Source organism: Ammospiza nelsoni, chromosome 5 (assembly GCF_027579445.1).
Source record: "Ammospiza nelsoni isolate bAmmNel1 chromosome 5, bAmmNel1.pri, whole genome shotgun sequence".
NCBI classification, from domain to species: domain Eukaryota; kingdom Metazoa; phylum Chordata; class Aves; order Passeriformes; family Passerellidae; genus Ammospiza; species Ammospiza nelsoni.
This window is the reverse complement of record NC_080637.1, coordinates 51002111-51025731: the sequence shown is the minus strand read 5'-3', so window position 1 is coordinate 51025731 and position 23621 is coordinate 51002111. Positions and strand designations below refer to the sequence as shown.

General features: G+C 47.8%; 1 protein-coding gene across 1 annotated transcript; it reads right to left on the bottom strand.

Annotated features, from left to right (window-relative positions):
• Positions 1-2741: 2741 nt before the first annotated feature.
• On the bottom strand, positions 2742-15387 carry IL2RB (interleukin 2 receptor subunit beta). The gene is made up of 10 exons (XM_059472939.1): positions 15333-15387; positions 13962-14059; positions 13511-13637; positions 11933-12056; positions 10693-10804; positions 10012-10160; positions 9404-9581; positions 7535-7631; positions 5627-5711; positions 2742-4281 (listed from the first exon to the last, which is right to left on the bottom strand). Exons 2-10 carry the CDS (start codon positions 14041-14043, stop codon positions 3445-3447), a joined length of 1791 nt encoding a protein of 596 aa, XP_059328922.1. The 5' UTR covers positions 14044-14059; positions 15333-15387; the 3' UTR covers positions 2742-3444.
• Positions 15388-23621: the final 8234 nt, after the last annotated feature.

Sequence of the window (23621 nt, the reverse complement as noted above, 5' to 3'; positions counted from 1 at the left end):
GATTGAGCTACTTAATGCCTTCTTTACCTCAGTCTCTAACAGAAAGACCAGATGTCCCCAGGGTACCCACCTCCCTGAGCTAGAAGACAAAGACAGGAAGCAGAATAAACCCCCTATAATCCAGGAGGAAGTAGTTAGTGGCAAGCTGTGCCACTCAGACACTCCCAAATTTTTTGGGCTGGATGGAGCCCACCCAAGGGCACTGAGAAAACTGGCAGAAGAGCTGACCAAGCCACTTTCCATCATCTATCAGCAGTCCTGGGTAGCCAGAGAGGTCCCAGGGGACTGGAGGTTAGCCAGTGTGAAACCCATCTACAAAAAGGGCTAGAAGGAGATCTGAGGAACTACAGGCTCATCAACCTGACCTCAGTGCTACAGAAGATCACGGCACAGGTCGCCTTGAGTGCCATCACATGGCAGGTGCAGAACAACAAAGGGATCAAGCCCAGCCAGCATGGGTTTAGGAAAGGTTTGTTCTGCTTGGCCAGCCTGTTCTCCTTCTATGACAGAGTGAACTTCACCTAGTAGAAGAAGGAAAGGCTGTGGATGGTGTCTATCTAATCTTTAGTAAAACCTTTTACACTATCTTACCACAGCATTGTCCTGGAGAAACTGGCAGCCCATGGCATGGATGTGTGTGCTATTTGCTGGGTAAAACACTGGCTGGATGGCCCAATCCAAAGAGTTGTGATTGGAGTTAAATCCAGTTGGCAGCCAGTCACCAGTGGTGTTCCAGTATAGGGGCCAGATGTGTTTAACATCTGTTGAAAATCTAGATGAGAGGACCAAGGGCTCCCCTTTAGTCAGTTTGCAGATGACACCAAGCTGGGCAGAAGTGTTGATCTGATGCAGGGCAGGAAGGCTGTGCAGAGGGCTCTGGATGGGCTGGAGTGATGAGCCAAAGCCAATGGTATGAGGTTTAACAAGGTGCCAGTCCTGTTAGCAACAGGGTCACAACAGCACCACACACTGCTGCAGACTGGGGGAAGAGTGGCTGAAAATCTGCCCAGTGGGAAAGGACCTGGGGGTGCTGGTTCAACACAAGCCAGGTGTGCCCAGGGGGCCAAGAAGGCTGATGACATCCTGGCTTGTACCAGGAGTAGTGGGGCCAGCAGGGCCAGGAAAGGGATCATCCCCCTGTACAGAGGCCACACCTCAAATCTTGTATTCAGTTTTGGGATGCTCAATACAGGAAGGACATTGAGGTGCTGAAGCATGTCCAGAGAAGGGCAATAGAGATGGTGAAGGGTCTGGACCACAAGCTGAGGGAATGTTGGGGCTGTTTAGCCTGGAGAAAAGAAGGCTCAAGGGTAACCTTATTGCTCTCTACAACTTTCTGAGAGGAAGTTGTGGCAAGGTAGAGGTCAGTCTCTTCTTCCAGATAACAAATGATAGATCAAGAGAAAAATACTTCAAATTGCACCAGGGGAAGTTCAAGCTGGATATCAGGAAAAATTTCTTCACTGAAAGAGTGGTTAAACATTGTAATAGGCTCTCCAGGAAAGTGGTGGATTCACCATCTTTGGAAGTGTTTGGAAAACAAGTGGATGTGGTACTTTGCAATAAAGTTTAGTGGGCATGGCAGTATTCAGTCAAAATTTGGACTAGATAATCTTGAAGGTTTTTTCCAACCTTAATGATTCTACGGAGGAAAATAGAAAAGCTTAGGAAAGTCTACATGGGGACAGTGCAGCTTGGATCCTTGGCCCATGTAGGATAGCAAACTGCCCATCAGAGGCAAGGGAGTCAGTGTCTCTGGGAGGATTTTCAAAGTCCATCTGGGAAGATTCTCAAAGTACAGGAAACAGCTGGCAAAGCCTTGTACTTCCCTATCGGGGAAGCTGTGTCTCCTGTTTTCTCCTGGACACAACGGAGCAGTCCATGTCTTGAGACAGATGGTGAAGGAACTGATGAGAGGAGAGGAATAGTTCCCAAAGCCCTCCCAATAACAAGTAGGCTCAACCCCTCTGAATAGCCCTTTTCACGTGAAATCCAAGCCAGTGGGTGACCCTGCACTTGGGACTCATAATGACATTCAGGATGCATACTGCAATGCCAGGTAACAGTGTAGGAGCAGGAATCTCAATGCTTGGCCAGACAGAGATAGGAAAGAATTACCTCTAGCTGACACTCACAGCTGTGACAGAAGCATTAACAAGTTCAATATCCTTGAATTTTTTGGTATAAATTCTCTTAGAAGAGTTTTTAAGAGATAAGTAGAACTCTTAGTACACGGCTGGTATTTTCCCACTGCTGAAAAGTCCAAAAATATGGCAAGAAAATGGACAGATGGTACAAATGGTGAATGCAGGGATCTTCCATTGCCTTAATACTTTTCTTCTGTGGCTTTTTCTAAGCCAGATCAGGGCATGTAGAGGAAGAAGAAAACCGAAGTCTGTGCTATCCCCATTCTTTGCAAATGGATTGAGGTTTTCTTTTCAGTAAAGGTGCTGATTCGTGGGTTAGTTTTCTGGGCTCATTCACCACATCTTTGCTGCTAATTAGGCAATGGTTTCCCTTCAGCAGTGGAAGGAATGGGCAGCACTGCTGTGATGTTTTCCACTTATACAGGATGTGGGATGAACTATTCTGCAATCAGCTTATCATAGTCAAATAACTCTAGTTTGCCAGCAGGGCAGAAAGGCTTTCAATTTCATGAAAAATATTGTAGCAAGAATGGGAAACTGTGTGAGTTCTTTTTACTGCCACCATCAGAGGTGGAGGAAAGAGAGGGAGGGGATTTCCCCAGTATTTTTAACTCAATAATGGGGATTTCTTTTTTACACTGCACTGCTTAGACAGCTGATGCTGTTGTGGCTCTGAGCCTGCCTTAGAGACTCTAAGGTCTAAAGTGTAAAGCTGGACCAAATAGCTTGGGATGTAATCTCTGATTAAAACTTAAAGTAAGGACATCATAGAAAAAAAAATCACACCCTTGGTCAGTCAGGAGGAGATGTCTTCATCCATTTCATCATCAAGCCCAGCACTGTTGGGCAGTGCTATTGGCCCCTGTATAAAATCTAACATCCACATCTTCAGGCATTTCTCTGTCCCATCAGAGGTTTTCAGGCCAGTATGAGGCAAACTGGTCATATGCCAGCTCAGCCTCAAAGCTGAGTGCTATTTTACACAAAAATGCAGAGCATGGAAGTGCTGGCACAGTCTCCTACCAGGAGCTGGGAAGGGAAAAATGAATTAGTGAGGTTTTGAATGTCACTTGAGAAATGTGAGGAGTTTCTATGCCATTGGAGGCAGTAGTAACAGAAGAACAGATTTGCTTGTGAAGGTAAGCCCTTGTTGGCTGGGTTTCTCCAGCCTCATTAGCGAGCAGTCCCGATGGGATTGATGCTGAAGTTACATTCATGTCCTGAGGAGAGAAATTGTCCATCTAGCCTTCCCTGCAGAGGTGGCCTTTCCCACCTGTGGGTCTCCTCCAGGCAGATCCTAGACAGAGCAATGGCTGTACTGGCTTTGGAGGTCCCTCAGAGAAAGGTAGGCGCCGGCGTTTGGGACCTGGCTGGAGAAGGCTGTTTTGCATGGCTCCTCGTCCTGTCTTTGCATTAGAGGTGGAGGCTGTGGAGGCTGGGAGGGGGAAGAGGCAGTATTTGCTGCTGGTGGGCAGGGGTCAGCTGGAGGGCCCCCCTTCCCACTCCCCTCGGTTACACTGACAGTGTCGCTGTCCTGCAGGTCCAGTGGGTCAGGAAAGTCAGTGTCCAGCTGGCACACGGCCCCAGCTGGCTGTGAAGCTGCTTTATCCATCACCTTCTCATCCTGCTCCACAAGTGGTGTTGGTGAGGTGCCTTCCCTCGACTGGAGAGCCCCAGGAACAGCCATAGCCTGCTGGGCTTCACCTGCTGTCTCTTCCATGAAGTTGCTCTTTTGGGAGCCCTGGCTTGCCTCGATACAGTGAAAGAAGTTGTTGGGCAGCACATTCATGTCCTCTGCCAGTGTGCAGAGGTCTGGGGAGGGGAGAGCCTGGTAGCAGTCGCCATCCTTGCTGCCACTGCCCTCCTGGCTGAAAGGCTCATAGGTGAAGTAGACCTGACAGGGCTCGACCTCAAAGGAGTTGGAAACGTGGAAGAAGAAGTAGCCTTGGTTGGTGAAGCAGCTGGATCCAGAGTGCACACTGGTTTCTCTGGGAGGATCAGGAGTCAGGGCTCCCTTGGAAAGTAGAAACCGGGATTCCTGGTCATTCTTCTGCATCACCTCGAGCATGGAGATCTCTGGGATTGTGCTGTTCACGCAGTAGGAAGATGTGGAGAATGGGGAGGAGAGCCATTTCTGGTGGGGAAGAAACACAAGAGAGGGAGAGACAGTGACTATCAAAGTATAGCACTCAGAGAGGAACCAAAGGTTTCATCTACTGACTGGCCACAGCAATCAAATGACCTCTTTTCTGTCCAAGCAAGGGTTACCAGAGATGGTGGGGAGGGAAATTCCCATTCATGATGTCTCATTTGCAGGATTTTCAGAGAGTGTATGTCATTCTGTCACATTAAAATTAGGAGTGGATCTTGTCAGCCTATGTTTTGAGATTTCTGAAGCAGCGAATTTAAGATGGAGAATTAAAATGAGTCAAAGGGAATAAAAAAGGTAGGAAAACTCCTTACAAGACCATAAGATGAAGTGAAGCATGGAAAACAGTATTGAGGTGTATCTCATGTAATCTATTCCTAGGTGCTGAACAGCTTCTGATATATCCACATGGCCATATGCAGATTTCTTGTCTAAAGTGCTCTTCCAGACCCCTTCTGCCTAATTTTCACAGTCATCATGAGCAACATCCTCCAGTGCATCATTATCCTTAAAAATAAACTGGTTTCAATAACACCCAAATCCATTGCCTTTATGGCTTGTAAAGCAAATTTTTCAAGTTCTTTCTGCACTGATAAAGTATCTTGAGTGCACAACCCCATCCCCCTACTCTGTACTCTTTCCCTGTAGTTTAAGCTTTCTAAGTATTTTTATACCTTGGCTTTTCCAAAGCTTTGCTCTTTCTGAACCCTCTGCAGTTTGTTTCCATCCTTCTTAAAGCAAGATGCCCCTTGGGATCACCTCCCACGTCTTGCATCTGACGCTCCCTTTAATGCTGCACAGAGTGGTAATTGTCTCCTTGCAGCTGCCCATACTCACAGAGAGCCTAGGGGAGGGGAATACTGGAGTGGGAAAAGAAGGGAAGCTGACAAGAATGCAAGGAATAGCTAAGTGCTATCCAGTGTGATGGCAATTCACAACAGGAGCAGAGGAGAAGCTCACAGCAGGAAATCTGGGGAAGAGCTGGGCAGCCTAGGGCAAGCAGGGGGGCACTGAAATGGGAGGGAGGGGGATCTTGAGAGGCCAAGCCCCCTCCTGCAGGTCCCTTGCTGTCTCTCAGGCTGCTGATTATGGGAGCAGGATGCTGTGCTTTATGTGGTTTGCCATTTCTTTGTTCTGTAATTAGAGATTCCTTGGCTGCATGTCACGTTTTAGAAGGTCAGAAAACAGAACTTTAGCAGAGAACCCAGCAGCTGGTGCTACTGGTGCATATATTGTGTGTGCATGGGTAGTCTATCTGTCCTGGGCATGTGCAGCTGGGTGCTCCTTTCCCTCATTTCTCCCCACTCTGGTCCCATCCCCAGCCCCATACCTGAATGTCACCTCCGTGAACCGAAACAAGTGGGGGAAAAAACTTCTCAGGGTCTGGGATGTGAATCCTCAGGATCTTCTTAAACCTTGAAGAGAAACAATTAGAAGGACAAATGAAGCAGAGCCTGGTCCTGATCACTGTCACTGTGGTGGGGGTGAAAGAATGCCCTGCAATTCACAGGTACTGCCCTGGCATGGGGGAAGAGGTAAAGTCAAGCCTGGGGTCTGTCCTTCCTCTTGAGTGGTCTGAGAGGCATTACTGAGCCACGAGATGTATAGAGGCGAGACAGATAAGCCTGGCACTGGAAAATACATTTCCCCCAGCCTTTTCCCTGGGGAAAGACACCCCCTGGTTTTTCTGGTTTCTTCCCTGCCTTGCCTGGTCACCTTAGCCTCTCCACCTGCCCCCTTCAGCCCCTGTCCTGATGACAAGCTGAGCAGGCCTCCCTTGTTTCCAAGTTCCCGCTGCTGTGCGCTGATTTTTCTCTGTTGTGCTATCACCACAATGGCTCAGGACCATGTGGCCTGAGCAGGGCCATCACTGGGAAAGTTCTGCCACAGCTCTCTTTCCTCCCAGATGCATGCTGCATGGCATAGCTGGGGCACACTGGCTGTGCAAGCCATCTGAGTGAGTATGCCTTGCATTGTCCAGAGGCCTCTCCTTCCTTGGAACCAGTGTGTTGTCATCCTGAGGCAGCCTGAAGTGATCTAAGCTGCTCCTCAGCTTCTCAGAGTGGTTGGATCATCTTGTCATCCCTTTGCTGAAGCTTTGCTGTAGGATGTTGTAAGGAAAAACCCTCCTGACCTCTGGAGGCAATCAGTGTACTCTCTGAAGTATCAGAGCTTGCTAGCTCTTGCATATAAACTACCTTACATCACTGCAGATGCTATTTTTATTCATGCATGTCTAATCCTTCCTTGCATCTTACCTCAGCATTATTCTGCACTCAATTCCCCTAGGTTGATTATACTTTGTGGAGAAAGGAGGCCTTTTTAATTCCCTCTGTGCTGTGCATCTAGCACTTCCTCAACTTTGTGTAGTGACTCAGGGTAAAATAGTGACCGGTGACTTTCTCAGTATCAATCGTCCCTCAGCATGGTTCTCTGTCTTTCCTTACAAAGAAACCATCCAGCCTCTGCAGCCTCATCCCTGAGAATGAATATCCTGCTCCCTGCCATGAATATCAGCATGAATATCAGCTTCTTTACCCCTGACCTGAGATGAGAAAACCTGTGACTGTTTCTAACCTTCTGCCAAGCTGAGAGGTCACTGTTCCTATTATTGTGTTGAGTAACCTTGTGAGACACTTTCAGTCCTTAATAAAAGCAGTGTCTGGGTAGAAACACTGGCAAAGAGGTCTTGAAGCATCATGTGGGTTTTATCAGTGTGTGAGGACTGCACAGACCAGGAAGAACAAGAATTGTGCTCCTCACTCAGCAGTTTTGCCTGCAGGCCCAATGTCATCTCATCCTGCCTAAGCTCTTGCTGGAATGTTTAAATGAGAAGGAAGTGGGAACCAGGCTTGCTTGATCCTCGCTACAGGGAGAGTTCCCAACCCAGTGACCTGCTTTTGAAGAGGCAATTTTGATGCACCCCTGCCAGGAAACACCACTCTAACCCCTGGGTAACAGATGTGCTGAGGCAGCTGTTTTAAATTTAGCCAGGGCATGGTACCGGGTCACAGGAGAATGGCACAATACGACAGTGCTGGTGAAACCACATCATCTTGGGTGGTGTTATTTTTCCACAGGCAAATATCAGTCTCAGGAGTTTGGGCTATAAACCATAAATTAGTTTGCTTAAAGCCATCTCTATCCTGAGCAACACCAGGTGAAAAACAATCTGAGTTTTGAGAATACCCACAAGATACGGGAGAGGAACAGAGACATAAACTTAATTCTCAATTACCATTTCAGGGTGCGTAAGTTAATGAGGAAGGCGGTCCCAATGATCACAAAGATGAAAGTGCTCACTATCAGAACTGGCAGGACTGGCTGGGATGTTCCTGCAAGATGAGAAAGAATGAGGAAACGGCTGTTAAAATCTAACCAGGATTCTGTAGGTAGAAGCTGCAGCCCTTTCATGGCTGTTCAAGGTGATCAAAGTGGGCCTTTGTTAAAATTTTATATAATATTATAATATTATCTAGAATTTTAATATACAGGTCAGTATATGTGAGTTCTGCTGTGTTGTGTAGGATGCCTTTGAGCTGATATGGGTTTCAGAGTCTAAGCATATTTTAACAGATAATTTGTGCTGAACAAACAAAGCTTGAACTCCCTGGTCATAACAGCACCACAGCTAGGGGTGGCCACAGATGAGGTGGCACAGTCTGCTAATTGAGGTGTCCACCAACCTGTTTCATTGCTAAGGAAAGCAGGGACTCCTAACACCAGCTAAAGTGGGGTTGGAGGCTTGAAACAGCATTAATGGTCAGTGGGAAGAGGGAGTCATGGGGTTCACAGGTCTCTGAGAAGGCAAGAAGATAAGGATAGAGAAGGTTAGGGATCAAGGGACTGGCTTCTTTCTTTGGGGAAGTGTAGGGAAGCGTTAGGAGGCTAGGAAAGTTACAACTTTACATTGTATTTTAGTACTTGGATTGTAGAGTTAGAACAAAGAGACTGGGCTCCCACGTTGCCAGGGCTGCCAGCACTCCTCAGGCTTGTTTGGCATCATCTCAAACATTCCTTAATCTGTCTCTTTCACACATATCTCCCCAGTGCACCTTTGCTTGGTCTTGCTATTCTGTGCCTGTTTCCTCTGCCTGCCCCTCATCTCCTCCCACCCCTCGTGTCCCTCGGCCTGGTCATGCAGAGAATCTCCGGAGCAGTTAGGAGAGAACAGAGAAAAATAAAAGACGGAGGGGACATTTTTAGCACATTCTTTCTTTCCCTGTCCTTGAGATGCTACTCAGATCACTTTGTCTCCTCTGCCTCTGGTACCCTGGTTATCTTTGGGTCTTGGTTGCTATGACAACTGGTTGCGGCTGTATCCTATTCACTGACATCACACAATGTCAAAATTTGATCGCCACAGCAACACAGTGCCCTTTCTAAACATAGCTCCTCTGTTTGTACCAAGACCAGGAACAACAGGGAGAGGTTGAGCAGAGGCAGGATGGGGGCAACGTGAGAAGGAATAACCTCTACCTGCTTATTTTTTGGAAATAGAGGCCACAGCCACCGACTCACTGGAGGGCTCTTTCTTCCAAGGCTGGAAGTTCACACAGTGACTGATGCAGATCTCAGCAGACCTTTTTTGAAAGAGTCTTATCATGCTTGTAAGTCAGTAGTCTCTCCCAGTTTCCATGAGACTTTGCTTCCCAAGCTTGGTGCTCCTCAGCTCAGGAGCTGAGAGCTGTTTCACTGCATTTCACTGATCAATACCTCCACTCATTTTAGGAAGCTGGGAGAATGTTCCCAGGTAACATTAGCATCTGGGAAAATGCCAATCTTGGCCACTGCATCTGCTGGTTAGACATCTGGCCTTACTGCTCTGGGGAAGCAGTCCCTGATTTATACCTTGTGCATTTTGCCTGGCTTCTGGAAGTCAGAGAGGATTTTCTGGGGTCAGGGGGTCTTTGCCCTTAAGCTGAGATGATGCTGAGATGATCTCACCTAACTGATCAGGAGGGACAGTTTTCAACCTTTCTATTATTCTTTGGTCAACACAGCTCTTCCTACACATCTTCCTTCAGCTTCTCACCCTGTTTTGACCATTCTACGTTGTTTGCCCTGAGTCCCTATTTTCCCCTCCAGGTCAGACTCCCTGACTTACCCTTATGGTCAGCATGTGTCCTCCACAGGACCGGCTTGCTCCAGTCACTCCACACGCCTTTGTAGTCACTCCTGGCACTTGGCCTTGCACGGACAGCTGCTTCATACTTAGAGTTGGGTGAGAGTCTCTCAAAATTTGCCCACATCTGGTCCTGCTCAATGGGCAAGTTTGCAGCCTCCTGGGAGTAGGGCAAATTTAGAACATCATTAACACCCTGGTTTACAGCCTCACATACCCATCTTCTCCAAAACCCTCAGAGAACACTTGTCTCAAGTCCTTATACCTCGTGCACGGCTTGTTCACCCTGAAGGAAAATTCTTCTTTGCTTTGCTTTTCCCATACCTTTCAGGTCTGTCCTGAAACTGTCTAAATTTTTTTGTGACAGCACTAAGTAAAATAGGATCCCCATCTGCCTCCTTTTCATCACCAAACACTGGCAGCAGGTGACACAGATAAAAGGGCAGGGGCTGTCATCCTCCCTCCAGCTTCACCAAAACTGCTTACATCCTGAGAGGAGGCCCAGGAGCAGGTCTTGGGGGACATAAACAAGACCAGGATTCTCCAGGACTCACATGGAAACACATCCCAACTTCCCCCTCTGTACTCACCTCCCAGGACTGACTCACGTGTCGGAACCGCACTTGGTACTCCCGCTTCCCATCCAAATAGTGAGAGGAAATATTCAGGCTCCATGTTAGGTTGGAGGTGTTTTCAGTTATGTTAACCAGCTGAAGGTCTCCTGGAGGCCTCAGCTTTACTGGAAAGAGAGAAGAGCCAGGGCTGATGTCCCCATACTCTGTCCGTAACAGGACTGCACACCAAGCCCCTCAGCAGCAGGACATCTCCTTGAGATGGGTAAACTCACACAGCCAGCAAACAATGTCCCTAGCAGATGTTTTTCCTCTGGCTTAGTCACCTGAATCCTTTCAGCAAAGACTGAAACATGCCAAAGCTGTCTTAAAGAAGGGTGGGAGCACATAACTAGAGGGGGGCAGAGGAAGAGCAGCAAGACTTTCCGTCCTTCCTGCAGCACACACTTTTCGTGAGGGCAGCTGAACTATCATGACCTGTTTGAAGCCAGATATGGGACAGGACAGGGTGTGGCTGGCATGGCACTGCATGACAGAGGAGCCAGTGGCAGGAATCAACATTGTGCTCATTGTAGCAGGGGACAAACAGACAAAGGCCTAAAATCAGCTGTGGGTGTTGCATAGGAGTGGATGAGGAAGGAAAATTAGCTATCCTCTCATGGGGAAGCTTCAGAGACCAGAAGACAGATAAGTACTCACTATTTGCAAATGGTTTGAAGTTTTTTATTTGTTCAGGTATTTTGGTTTTGTTCTCTCCAGTGTGGCAATGGACAGACAAGTTAAGACTGTCTGCAATGGTGAAGCACTGATTCTGCAGGGAAAATTAACCATTAGTGACAGTGAAACCTTGTGAATAAGCATTCAAATTTCTAAGCATTGCCTACACATAAGATGATTAGGCATACTTGACAATAAATATGGAAGGTATTTGCGGCAGAAAGGCATAAATCTCAGTGGTGAGTGAGGAGCCAAAAATTTACATTTCATGTGGTTGGATTTTTTTTGTTTGTTTATTGACAAGAAGGGCACAAAATATTGTGATACACTAGTTTCTTGGTATTCCTGTGTATGCTGACTAAGCAGGAGAAAAAGTTACTCTCTATGGATTATATTTATTGAGAAATTTTATTTTTACCAGAACATTTTATGTTCCTTGGTAAAACGGAGACCGCATTAGTATTAAACTTGACACTTGAAATGCAGTGATGCTGAAGGGCCATATACATCATACAATACTGAATAAGCAACAGAGAAATTAGCTTGATTAGAAAGAAAAGATTTTGGAGCTATGTACCAACCCTGCAATTTGTCTTTGCACATGATATGCAAATGTATGAAAGCCTGTCTGTCATTAGAACTGGTTGTGACTTTACCAATAAAAATATTAGCTCACTGGATGTGACTGAAGGAAGTACATAATGGATCCAAAATAAGACTGATTTAAATAAAGAATAATAGGTGGAAGATTTGCATCACCATTAGCTCCAGTGATGTGTTGCTGTTGCATCTTGCATTAGACACATCTAACCACATTTCACAGCAGCTAATGATTTGGAAAGTGGTATTGATAATTTCTAGGAAAAAGAGTTCAAGAGGTGACCTCAGAGCTGGTGGTGATGCCCATCCCTCCTCAGAGGAAGAGATTGGGGCCAAACACAGGTGACTGAGACATGGGACACTGCTGATGATCTGTCTGTCCTGCAGCTCTTCTGCACGTGTCAGCACAGCTCACAATGAAGCCAATCCCTCCTGCAGGGGAACCCATGGGAGGCACATATATCAACAACACACACCAAGCCCCATCCCAGATCTGGACTCAGGGATTAGGTTTGGCCTTTTTATACTACCCCTGGATGTTGCACTGTTTATACACCTAAAATGAATATGTAAATCCTTTCTCCTTTGTCCTTAGCCAGGACATCGCAGATGAATTACTCACATTAACATTTTGGTTGAAGGTTTTGATGCATCTCCTCAGTCCTGTCATATGCTCTGCCTTGGGTAACTTGCAGTGCTTCTTGGGTTTTTCAGATGAGGGACGTGACTCCAATGGAAAGCTATAGCTGGAAAGTTATAGCTTTGTAGTTAGTCAAATACTGTGTAATACTAAAGGGCTTTCAAAGCATTTTACATTCTACTGTATTTGCTGAACAGGTTACAGGAAATATTTTATCCTACTTTCTCTCCCCACTGTATCACTCAGACAAATTTTATGTGCTGGCACATAGAAGTCAATGCACCCCAGTTATTTCAAGGCAAAGATAACATCAGATTTCCAGTTTCAAAGATTTCACAAAATCCTCTTCCTATTGTCTCTGCTTCCTGTTGATATCAGAGGGCATACAGAGCCCAAACTCACCTACAGCAACACGGCCCTGGAAGACAGATGCCTGTTTCAGCCCCTCTAGGCTTTACAGGTCTCCCTCCAGACACTGACAGTGCTGTAGGATCTCAGATACTCAGTGACATGCACCTTCTGAGCCATGTCACATCTCAGTCAGCCAGGACAGTACACCTCAAGTGGCATCACTACATCGAAACCTCTCCTCTGCCCTGACAAGGGAGCCCCAGCTGAGCTCTGGCATGGGGTGTGGCAGGGTGGAGAACATCTCTGGGGCTGCAGCTGGGGCAGCGTCTGACTGAGGCTCCTCTTCCAGCTCTAAGGTCAGATCAGGCCTGGGACTCACTGACAGTGGGGAGGGTTCCACATCCAGCCCCAATTCCAGGCACAATCTCTGATTCACACCCATGGAGCAACATCAGTGTTTTAGCTTTCTAGGGACATGCATCAGCCCCAAGATATTTGTCAATCTAACCCAACTAGAGGTGCCTCTATGACAGTGACAAATAACCCACCCAGTGACAGAATCACACTGAGCCTGTCCTCAAGGCAGGCACCCAGGGCAGACCTGGGCTTGGCTGGTAAGCCTCTTGGCTGCAGATGTCCTATCTGTAGGACATATATCTCTGTCTGGAGATGACAGAGACTCAGCCAGCCCCCAGTGCAGTACTGGCCAAACACCTCCCCTCTGCTGGGAGGCATGTAGAAGAGGAAAACAGCATGAACTGGAAGAGATGAAAAAGACAGGGGAGAAAAAGAAGGACAATATTTTTCTTCTCTCATTATTACTCAAAACGCAACATCTCAGCTCATCCTGGCAATCGCCAAATGGCCTCTGTATAACTTCAATTCCACCCTTCTCCAGCCCCATCTCTATACATCCTCATTTTCCATTGAAAATGCCTTTCAGTCCCCAGGGTGTCTGCCAAGGAAGAAGGATTTTTTGAAAAGTGAAGTTCAGATAGAGCCATGGAGCTAGAAGATGGGTTGTGCTAGACAGTTCAGGACTGTCAGATGGCAAACACTGAGCAGCGGCTCCCAGCATCTCAGCCCACATAGAGATATAGAGTTCAAGACAAAACACCTCAGCTCTCTCCACTACACCTGGCCTGAGAGGGGGAAGCCTACATTTTTCTAAAGTGGCATTGTTTTCACTCAGTCTCTCCAGTCACCCACCTGTCACAAAAGCCTTTCTTTGATAAAATCTCCAGCTGGCACGGTGCTTCAGCCAGGTCCCTGCCCGGGTCCCAGTCACAGAAGAGAGCTGCCCGAGAATCATACCAACAAGTGAGGCTGGAGGCACCTGCCAGCAGAGAAGAGACAGACAGTAATGTGGCTCAATTAGCAATGATGCTTGGCATTAATCATCACCCCAGACAATGCTGCCCCATCCCAAACTACTGACTGAATCCTCTGCTGGCACGTCCATGTAAGAAAGACAGTGCCACTCATTTCTCTATATCTTTGTAGGCTGAGTGCTCATCAGAGACGTGTAATATTGCAACCTCCCCTGGCTGCACATTACAACACAAACATTGCACAGCAGCATACGTGGGGCACACACTGCCCTGGCTGACTGCCCTCCCTGTTCACCCAGCTGGCACAGGTGAAAGGAATCGCTTCTTACCTTGTGCTGAGTCTGATGCCCACAAGGGAGGCATGAGGCTGAACAGGCAGAGGTGAGACAGAAGCAGCAATGAGGGCTTCATCAGTACTGGTGACACACTGAAAGAGAGAAGACACCCCCACAACACAGCTCAGCAATGGAACTTAGGAGGATGTCAAGATGTCATCTCACAGGAGGCATCCACTGTCTTAGGATGCAGTGCCAGTCTTGTAGGTCCAGAAACTCATATCCCTTCCACTCCGGAGCCTGCACCTTTCCCTCAGCACCTCGCTGTTCTCCCGCCTTGGGTGCTCTGCTCAGCAGGGAGGCTGTTCACAGGGCAGCACAGGGGCTGTGTGCAGGAATCTTGTCCTCTGCAAACGCGAGAGTGAGCACGCAGCAGTCCGTGCGCGCTGTCTCAGGCTGCTGCTGACTCAGGTAGAGAGTGCTGCCTCGGCTGTGCACAGCTTGTGCTTTGAAGAGCTTCTTTTTTTGGTAAACCCTAGGGCTGAAATAACTAGGTGCTTGCTGAGTAAGAGGGTCCCTGGATGCAACTGACAGAAGTTAGTTGCAGAGCTCATGGCTTAGGAGGCAGGTTTTGAATAGCATGTTTGGGACAGGTGGGGGAATCAGGGAGAAGAAAGTGTTTACCATGTTCTAGAAAGTGAAGGCTTTACCATATAAAAAAATATTACATAGTAGTGTACAAACAGTGCATCATCCCCTCCAAGTAGACCCTTTCTCTGCCTTGGAAGTTAATTATTTTAGCTGAATCAGAAAATTTGGGCTTTGTAATTAGGAAACTCAGCAGCAGCCCTCATCCAGACCAGGCATCCAGGGAGCCTCCTTGTCTTACCATGCCTGTACAGTCGTGTTCCATATTAGACAGACTGGCCTTACAGTCTTCTAATGCAAACCTCTCTCTCTCCCCATCCACCTGGACACCTGGACCTTGAGATCAGCCTTTGCCCACAGGAGAGGAGAAGGAGCTGCCCTCACCTCTCACCAACCCTGGAGGTCAGGCAGAGCTGAGGAAAACAAAATGGAAGCTTCACTGGACCTTGCCAGGACTGCGAGAGGGGTGTGAAGAGAGGGTTTATAAGGGGCCAGCATGAGCTTAATACCAATTTCCATTGTGATAAAAGATTAGGTTCAGGGGAAGAAAAATATGATGACAACACATTATCAGACAGGGGAGAGAAAGAGAGAAAGCAGACGGCATGGTTGTGAGATGTGGGGTATGATTTGAGAGGATTGTGGAGAGACAGAGAGATAAATATGTTCTCAGCCCTTCCCAACGGTGAAGTGCAGTTTGTCAGATTGAAACTCCTTCTAAGATGCTTTCAGATCAGCCACCCCCATGTGGGAGAGAGCTGGCATTACCCCCTTTACCTTCCAGCTCCAGGCACTGAGCAGTCCAGACGAAGGGAGTCCCTGGGGTTGTGAGACTGGATGGCAGCAGGTGCTGGATGTCAAACAGTGAGGGGAAGGGTGAGGGGAAGAAGGGAGAGTGATGAAGGCAGATATCCTGGCTCAGTGCATGTCCATGGGAGAAGCGGTGCCTGCAGCCCGGCAGTTCTGCTCCAAAGATGTTTCTCTCATACGCGCATGGTCTCTGTCTCCTCTCTCTCACCTGTGCACAGGAAGCTGCTGCTTGCCTGCCTTGTCAGACTGAGACAAGGCCTCAGAGTATCGAAAAGGCTAGCAAGGCCAAGAATAAAAAAACCAAAAGCAAACCGCATCCTGCTTATGATAAAGCAGTAAGTGCAGAAACAGGTCTGGAGGGGTCAGGTATTAAGCAATGCTCAGACATTCTGGGACCAGTTTCAAACCATTGCTGGGAGGCAAAAGAGAGCAAAAAGGACCTCTTGGGATACTGGCAAGACCCATATCTTCCTCTTTGAGGCAACCAAATGGATCACTCATATTGCTCTCAGGGTCTACACAAGTTTACAGATCACTTTGAAACTGGGGGCAGGAGTCTGTCTACAATAGAAATACCATGGACTACTTTGTGAAAAATAGCTGGAGTTGCTGACCTGAGCAACACCTGAATGAAACCAGACATGGTTGCCCCAGTTTTAGAGGATCCGTGCTGGGTCACAGTGGGAGTAGAACCAGGTCAATGCTGAGTGTGAACAAGTTTGAGGCACGCCCTGACACTTGCAGATGGTGTGACACCACAAGAACACCCATCCCACTGCCTCCCTACCCAGCCAAACACCCCATTCACTCCACAGAAGGAAGAACCACACTTCTCTGACCTGAGCCTTGCAGCTAGTCCAGCCAGGCAATAACACCCTGCAGTAGCTGCAGTGCCTGTTTGGCATGGCTTGTCCATTCAACAGGCCAGAAAAAGATTAAAAAAATATTTTCACCTTCTTCCAAAGCTTCCCATGCCCTCACCTTTGCAGACAGATAGCCCTGTTCTCTGCCTTCACATCCCAAGCCAAGGCAGATGTACAAATGCAAATCCACAGCTTGATGGTTGCCCGGTTCACAGATAGATACGGACCTGCAAACATGTTCTCACACCCCTTTCTCTTTTCCATACAGAAATAGAATTCTCTGAAGTTCAGCACATCATGTTTCCTGTCTGCTCTGGGCTGCACAATGATGGCCATTCGTGTGAGGCCGCATGGTGAGAGTCTCCTCTTACATGGACAGCGGTCACTCCTTCTCTCTTAGAGCAGCTCAAGGCCCAAACTCAGGTTTGGCAAGAAGGTTTTGCTGACCAAAAGTTGCCAGAGGCTAATCTCAAGTCTCCAGGCAGTTCTTGATTGAGGACTCTATAAACCTGGAGGATGGGACCTAGTATAACAACAAAGTGATCTTGGATTCAGGTAGTGGAAAAAGGGTGTAGGAGGAAGATAGGTTCTTAGTCACAGGAAGCCCAGCCCAGAGACTGGATCTCAGAAGATACTAGACCTCAAAAAGAAATTGTGTTGGAGAAAAACACAGTAGTTTGAAGGCAGAGCAATTCTGCAGAAGGGTGCAATAGTCACTCCTCATGGCCATTTCTAGGAAAGCGTTGCAGCTGATCCAGAACCAAGCACTCACTTAACCAGCAGTAGCAGAGTGCACCACCTCTTTCTTCATCACACACAACATGGACCAGGAGTCTTGAGAGCTGTCATTTGAATGCATCTGAAAACCCTTGTCAGGCCAGGCTTGGGGAGGACAACTAGGGAATCAAAGCCAGCCAGCCTCTGCTGAAGAGGAGCAGGGGAGAGGATGGGCTGCTGTGTGCTCTCCTGCTGTGGAAACTGCTGGCTGGGTATGCTGCACCTTGGAGGCTCCCATTGGGATGGAGATGTAATGGCATGGATCATCAGGCCACAGACCACCCTTCCTAGGAACTCTGAAAATGAATGCAGCTTGCTCTGGCACAGAAATCCTCAGCTGAAGCAATGAAATTCTCTGTAAGTTCTTGGTATCATCACCATTGCAGCTGAAATGGATCATTCATATTAATCATAATTTTTCCTGTTTGTCCTTCAGGCTAGAGAAACCTACATGTTCCTTAAGACCAGAGATCACTTTGGAAAAGCAAATGGACATAGCACAGGTTTTTTATTGTTCAGCTTATCAAGGAAAAAACCTCCACTGATCCCCTTTTTTTCCTTTTTTTTTTTAATATATGCATAAAAATCCTATGAGGTTGATTATGCACTATGGCACCTGAAATAGTAGAAGAGGAAAATTTAACATGTAGTCACCCCCTATAGGGGATGGGTGGCTGATGCAACTGGAAACAAGGATTTGTGTGATCAGCTGCCTCTCTGGAGGCTGTGTTTTTCTAGATCTGTTTCTCTATGATAGGTTCTTGTGCAGATTTTCTGCTCTCTAGTAAGGACTGATGTCACATTGAAGACCTTCCCATGGAGGGTCCCAATGGAAAACAGCACTCCTCTATCAAGATACCCTTGCTCAATAAGGGATTTACCTCTTTGTCAAGGGCAACTGGAATCGACTGTCTTTTCCAAAACTGTGAAGGGAGGGGGAATGATCCCATGGATCAGCTACAACCAAACCTCAACCTCTGTGGAGGCAAAAACTTCCTCAGCATATTTTCCTTGGAAACACAGTTTAAAATGTATGAAGCAATGACCATGTGGCATAAATTAGAGGGTTTCCTCCAGAGACATGATAATGGCATTACGTCCAGACCCCACCTGGCACATGTGAATTTTGCTTGCTGTCAGCACAGGTTTTGAACTTGATTGCCCAAGATGCTGTGCTACTGAGAATGTGTTGCTTTTTATCTCCTTCACACTGATATTGTTAGGAATTGCGCCATTCTGTAATGTGAGAAGCCAAACAAAACCACACTGTCAGCAACACAAAGAGGTGTTCTTGGCTTTACCTTCCTGTCCCCATAATGGTGGCTGAGATAGGTAAACTCTGCAGTCAGTGTTGTTGCTCAGTGTTAAAGTAGCAGGTAAAAGTGTGATGATGGAGGTTTGGTTAAAGGTGTTGTTTGGTACAGATTCGTTTCAGGGGCAACATAAGTTTTAAAAATACTCAAGACTGAGGCACGTACTTATGCACAAGACTTTTTGCCCTCACATTGCTTTCATTAGAGAAGAGGAGTGCTGCTGAAACTGCTCATTTTCAGTTGTGTGTCCACTGAGAGTCTCTGCAAAATGGCAAAGGTGAATGGGGGAGCAGACATAGAAGAAGCATGAAGGGCAAAAGCATTGTGTGGTGTCAAATTACCCCACAAATCATCAGCTCATCCTGTTTGTTAGGCTGGGGACACCCCTTCCCTTTGCTGGCTCTCAGTGGGACCAGAGTGCCAGGTTAACTGGGGTGCCTTGTAAACTGCCCAGCTCAGTGGGGTGAGCTCAGTGGAGGGCTCAGCAGATCCATCTCGGTGTCCTGTCCCCAAGGCCCTCTGGAGTGGAGCAGTGGAAAGGGCACAGAACCAGCAGGAGGTGAAGGCATGAGGGCAGAGATGCCCGATGGCCACTGAAGTTCGCCGCCTGACAGCATACAGTGAAGGTCTCTAGAAGCTCTGCAAGTTATTTCTGGTACTTTCCAAATAATGTTGTTTTAACTATAACCTTTGCATTGAATTTCCTGCCAATCGTATGCATGCGCTTCTCAAAACTACGCTGTTGTTCTACATCTGCAGTAATTTTCCCCTTAAACTGTGGTTCTACTCTGAAAAATGTCTGTAAAAATGGCCTTGTGGGAAACCACTGCTCAGTGTATAAGTGAGGTCTTTATTGAATTTGTTCACATTACCAGCCTGTAAGAGGTTTTCCTTTGTATCAAAACAGCAAACTTGGGCTGATGTGAGAGAGATTTTTTCCCTCCTGCTCCATGATTCCTAGAGATATTGCTGCTACAGGCTAAACACTGCCCTCAGGTTAATCTCCATTGCTGTGTTTAAGTGGAGAGGCATTTAAGCAATAGAGTTTAAGATCTGGAATCGGGTACCACAATGGAGTAACAATGCTGGGCAGCAAGTGCTAAGCCTACCTATAGGGCAGATGATATTCCTGCATTTTTTTCCTTCCAAATTCTGCCCTACAGAGTTATCTGGTAGACATGCCTGATAAAGGCAGTAGACATGAAATATACACATGAATACACAAAATGCTCAAAAGTAGGGACAGCCCTTCTGTAGCCCTGTAGGCTATAGAAGAACGTGGACAAAAGTGGTAGGAGGCTGAGGCATTCACAGGCACCTTCACTCAAGGCAAGTCGGAGGCCAGAGGTGGGAGGTGATGGAGGAGGTGTTCACTTTCACTCCTTGACAGTGATGGTCACAGCCCTAGAGAAGTGGGGGAAAAGGGTGGGAGGGAGAGCATGCTACTTTCACTCTTAGCCTGCCTGGCTGTGAACACACTGATATGATCTCATGAGGAGGAGCATGGGACAGTCACGAGATGCTCCTGCTTGGGACCTGAGCCCTGGCTCCTCACTATGTTTGGGCTGAACTAGACAGTGTCAGGACTGGCTGGAGGGGCTGGAGCCAGCAGCAGAGCCAAGCTTTAAGAGAGCTCCTAGGAGGGGATGTCTGTCTCCCTGATGAGTGCTCGGGGTGCCACAAGGGCTGTTCAGACCCAGAGTTCCTCCCTAGAGACTCTCAAGGAAGACCTGGGCTGTCACCCTGGGCCTGGCTCAGCCACATGAAGGAAGACCACTGCCTACACCCTTGTCTGAGCCTGGGGACATGGTGTCTGAGGCCCAGCAGGCATTTGAGCCACAGCAGTGTGGCAAGTGATGTCTGTCAGCTTAATCATGGTGCCTCTGTATGCAGATGGTCTTATTCTGGGCATGCTGCGATGGAAAATTCAGCAGTGGGAACTGGAAGGAAGGTGTGTACCCAGGGGACTATGATCGTGTGTGCACAGCTCTCACATCCTCTCTGAGTCTCAATTTCCACAGCAGAGAAAGAGACATAAAGGACACCTTCCCATCTTCTTCAAAAACAGATTCACAGACCAGGCTCTTGCAGCACACCCAGGTGTGCACTGCCCCCGTCTGTGGGGCCATTATTGACTTACAGTATTTAAACATGCCTCTGCAAATCCCTGAGGGTCCTCCTGGCACTGAATACTGAAGATGCATGGCTAGACTGCCTACAGAACTTGCTCACAGACCTGTATTGAAGATGGATTACCTGTACAAGTGACATGTTCCACAGGAAGGCAGCACAGGACACAGAGAACAGACTTACACCAAGTGTATGCCCAAGCAAGGTAATGAGCTGAATGCTAGCTGATTTCCTATTCAGCGTCAGTGGCTGCTCTTGTCCTTGAGGGAAATCATTACCTTATTACCTGGGCAGTCTTGGAGAGATAAAGCCATGCTCTGTTTTTCAGCCTGTCAATGTGTTACATCTCTCTCTGTTTAAAGTTAGAGGGTACAAATACTTGACAAGCCTAATATGAAGCAATGACAGCTTCCAGACCTAATACATTGAGAAGAATTTAGGGATTAATTGTACATTCAAAATTGCTTGAAGGCAAGACACAATACAGTAAGGAGATTTTTGAGAATAAACCCTCAGGTATTTTGATTATCAAGGCTTGCTTCCAGTTTAATCACATTTCCCTTCCTTCTCCAGAGGAAAAAAATCATTACAGCCACCACCCCCATTCTACTCAGAGCTCTCCTTGCTCCTCCGTTTTCTTCATCTCTCTGCCTGAGCAGCTTCTAGAAAGGGAGTTAATTAGATTGTTGATTTTGTTTTAAAATATGGTTGGTGATGTCATGCTTATCCAAGGCCCAACCTCCTACTCCCCCTTAAACCCTTCTGGGGGTTACTGATTTGTGACTGCGGTAATTATTAACTTTCATGTCATTAAAATGCCTGAACAGAAATTACTTGTTTGGAGGCAGCTTCCTGTCTCCTTACAGCTCACTGCTCAGGAACTGCATTCCTCTTTCTCCCCTGGGCTCAGCCTGAAGTGCTATTTTCCCTCTGCTCTGTGGTTTCCTGGGTTCAGCTCTGCCCCCATTTGCCCTCCAATGTTGCTGCTCCCCACCTTGGGAGGCAGAAGGTCTGATGAGAAGGGCCACAGCTGGTGTACTTGGGTGTAAGGAGTGGAGGGGAAGGGTGGTGTTCAGGTGAACCACCTGACCCAAGGACTTGAGGGCATTCCACTCCCTCAAGGGATGTACCACTACCTTGTGAAACAGCTCAGAACAGAGCCCCCCAGCCCTCCTGAGAGCACACCTCTGCCAGGGTTTTACCTCTGGGACTGCTCCTCTGAGCATTTTCCTCCTATGGAGCCCTCCTGTGAGGTGAACTGCCTGCAGCAGAGTGGCTCTGGCTCCATGAGGCTGCACACAATCTAAAAGATTATTTTGTGCCTATGGGTAGGCAAGGCTGTATGTTACTGGAGACTACTAACAAGATCCTAGTGAACATTGCAAGACCACCACTTGGAGGAAAAACAAGCTCTGTGAACACTACTGTTTTCCTCACTGTGGTGTCTAAGGAACCTGTAGATGGTCCTTGAGAGATCCAACCCAGAGCCCTGTCCGTGTGGTACCTGTCAAGTTTGTTGCCATTACAGAAAGCCCAAGCTGCAGCTCACCTCATCTGCTCCACAGGCTGTGCCCCTATTTGGGAAATGGGATGTATATGTCTCAGGGAAAATGGGACTTAGTTCACTGAGAGAAAGACAAGCAGGGTTACACTTTCCTCCTCTTCTCTTCCTGACTGACATGCTTGGGCAGGGGGAAATGTCATTTTGTGCATCACTGTTCCCTGTTGCTCTGGTAGCTCCCACATGAGAGGCAGGAAAGGGCACAGAGCATGAAGCAGTTCAGAATTTCACCCTCCCTCTCCCTGCAGCTGCAAAGAGCAATTGCACAGGGCTGGGAGGGCTATTTTAGGCAGGTGCTGTGCCCTGCAGTTGGAGCAGGCTGCAGGGAAGGTCCGTGGGGGCACTGCCCTGTGCCTGCACCTGAGCACACATTTGTGCACACAAACACACAGAGAGCGCAGTTCAGGCCCAGGGGGAAGCATGGGGGGCATCAAGCACTTGGCTCCACTTGAATGCTTACCCTGGAAACAGGCCAAGGACAGCACGTGTCCACAGACACCACAGTCCCTTCCCTTAGCCACAGTCCACACAGGTGAGGCTTTCATTCTAATAGGAAACATGAACTGTTGCTTTTATATTTTAAGGACAAAAGTGTCACTACATTTCTCCAGTGCTGACCTTCTGTGCACCACAAAAGATCCCCCCTTTTCTTGCTACTTTCCCCACCCTCTTTGCAGGCAGCAGGTTCCTTCATCAGAAATGCTCAGTGTTCAGAGGGAAGGTGGCTGATGGAAAGGACTGCTCAGGGTTTTTATCCTTTTGGTCTTGGAAATGATGCAGGCAGGCTGGTGCAGCACCTCTCCCTCCTTCCCCCTCCCCTGCCTCAGCCCCCGTGCTGGGGGAGGGAGGAGCGTGGGCGGTGGAACGGGGCTGTTGTCCCCAGATGTGTGAAGTGCTGCCGAGCAGCAGTCGTGCACCACGGACAAACCGCAGCTCAGCCGAGAGCCATCGCTCTGGGCTGTCGTCACTGACCTTTTCCTCTCGCCTTCTCTGTCCTCACCTGCCCTCCCACTGCTCCCCTGTTCTTTGTGCTCCGAGAGCTCTCTGCACAGGGCTTTGAAATGGTGAGGGGGACTGGCACAGGAATGTAAAGGAGGAGGAGGAGTGGAAAAAAAAAAAGATCTGCAGCAAAGAGAAGGCTGTGCATTCATCCTCTCTCCATTCTCTCCATTTCCTTCGGGCTCAGGTTGCCATCCTGCAGGACAAGAGAGTCGTGGGCTGAGCCAGCTCACCACTGCCCCTGCCTGCTCTACCCATTGAGCTGAAGGCTCAGATGCTCTGCCTCCACAGCTGGCAGGACTGGGGATGAGGGAGGAGAAGGAAGTTTGTCTGAGGGTCAGGGGAGTCTTCAGTATCTGCCATATAATGAACAAATCAAATAAAAAAAAAAAAAAAAAAAAAACAAAAAACAAAAAAAAAACCTAAAATCATGTGGTACAGCTGTCAGAGCCTGCAAAATTCTCTTAGACTAAAACAATGCCACCAGCACACCACACATAGAAAAGTGGGAGTTGGGGCAAAGCAAGGGCTTGAGAGGTGTTTTGGGTTGTGTGTGGAATAGTAATTCTGTGGACCCTTGGCCCCAAAGATCTGCTGGATTGCCAGCTGTGGC

Bases quoted from the DNA above. Each gene is read 5' to 3' on its own strand.
- IL2RB (XM_059472939.1), bottom strand. From the start codon at position 14,043: ATGAAGCCCTCATTGCTGCTTCTGTCTCACCTCTGCCTGTTCAGCCTC. The intron at 12,057-13,510 runs GTGGGTGACTGG...ATAACTTTCCAG, and splicing joins AAGAAAGGCTTTTGTGACAG to CTATAGCTTTCCATTGGAGT. The intron at 9,582-10,011 runs GTGAGTACAGAG...CCCTACTCCCAG, and splicing joins ACGTGAGTCAGTCCTGGGAG to GAGGCTGCAAACTTGCCCAT.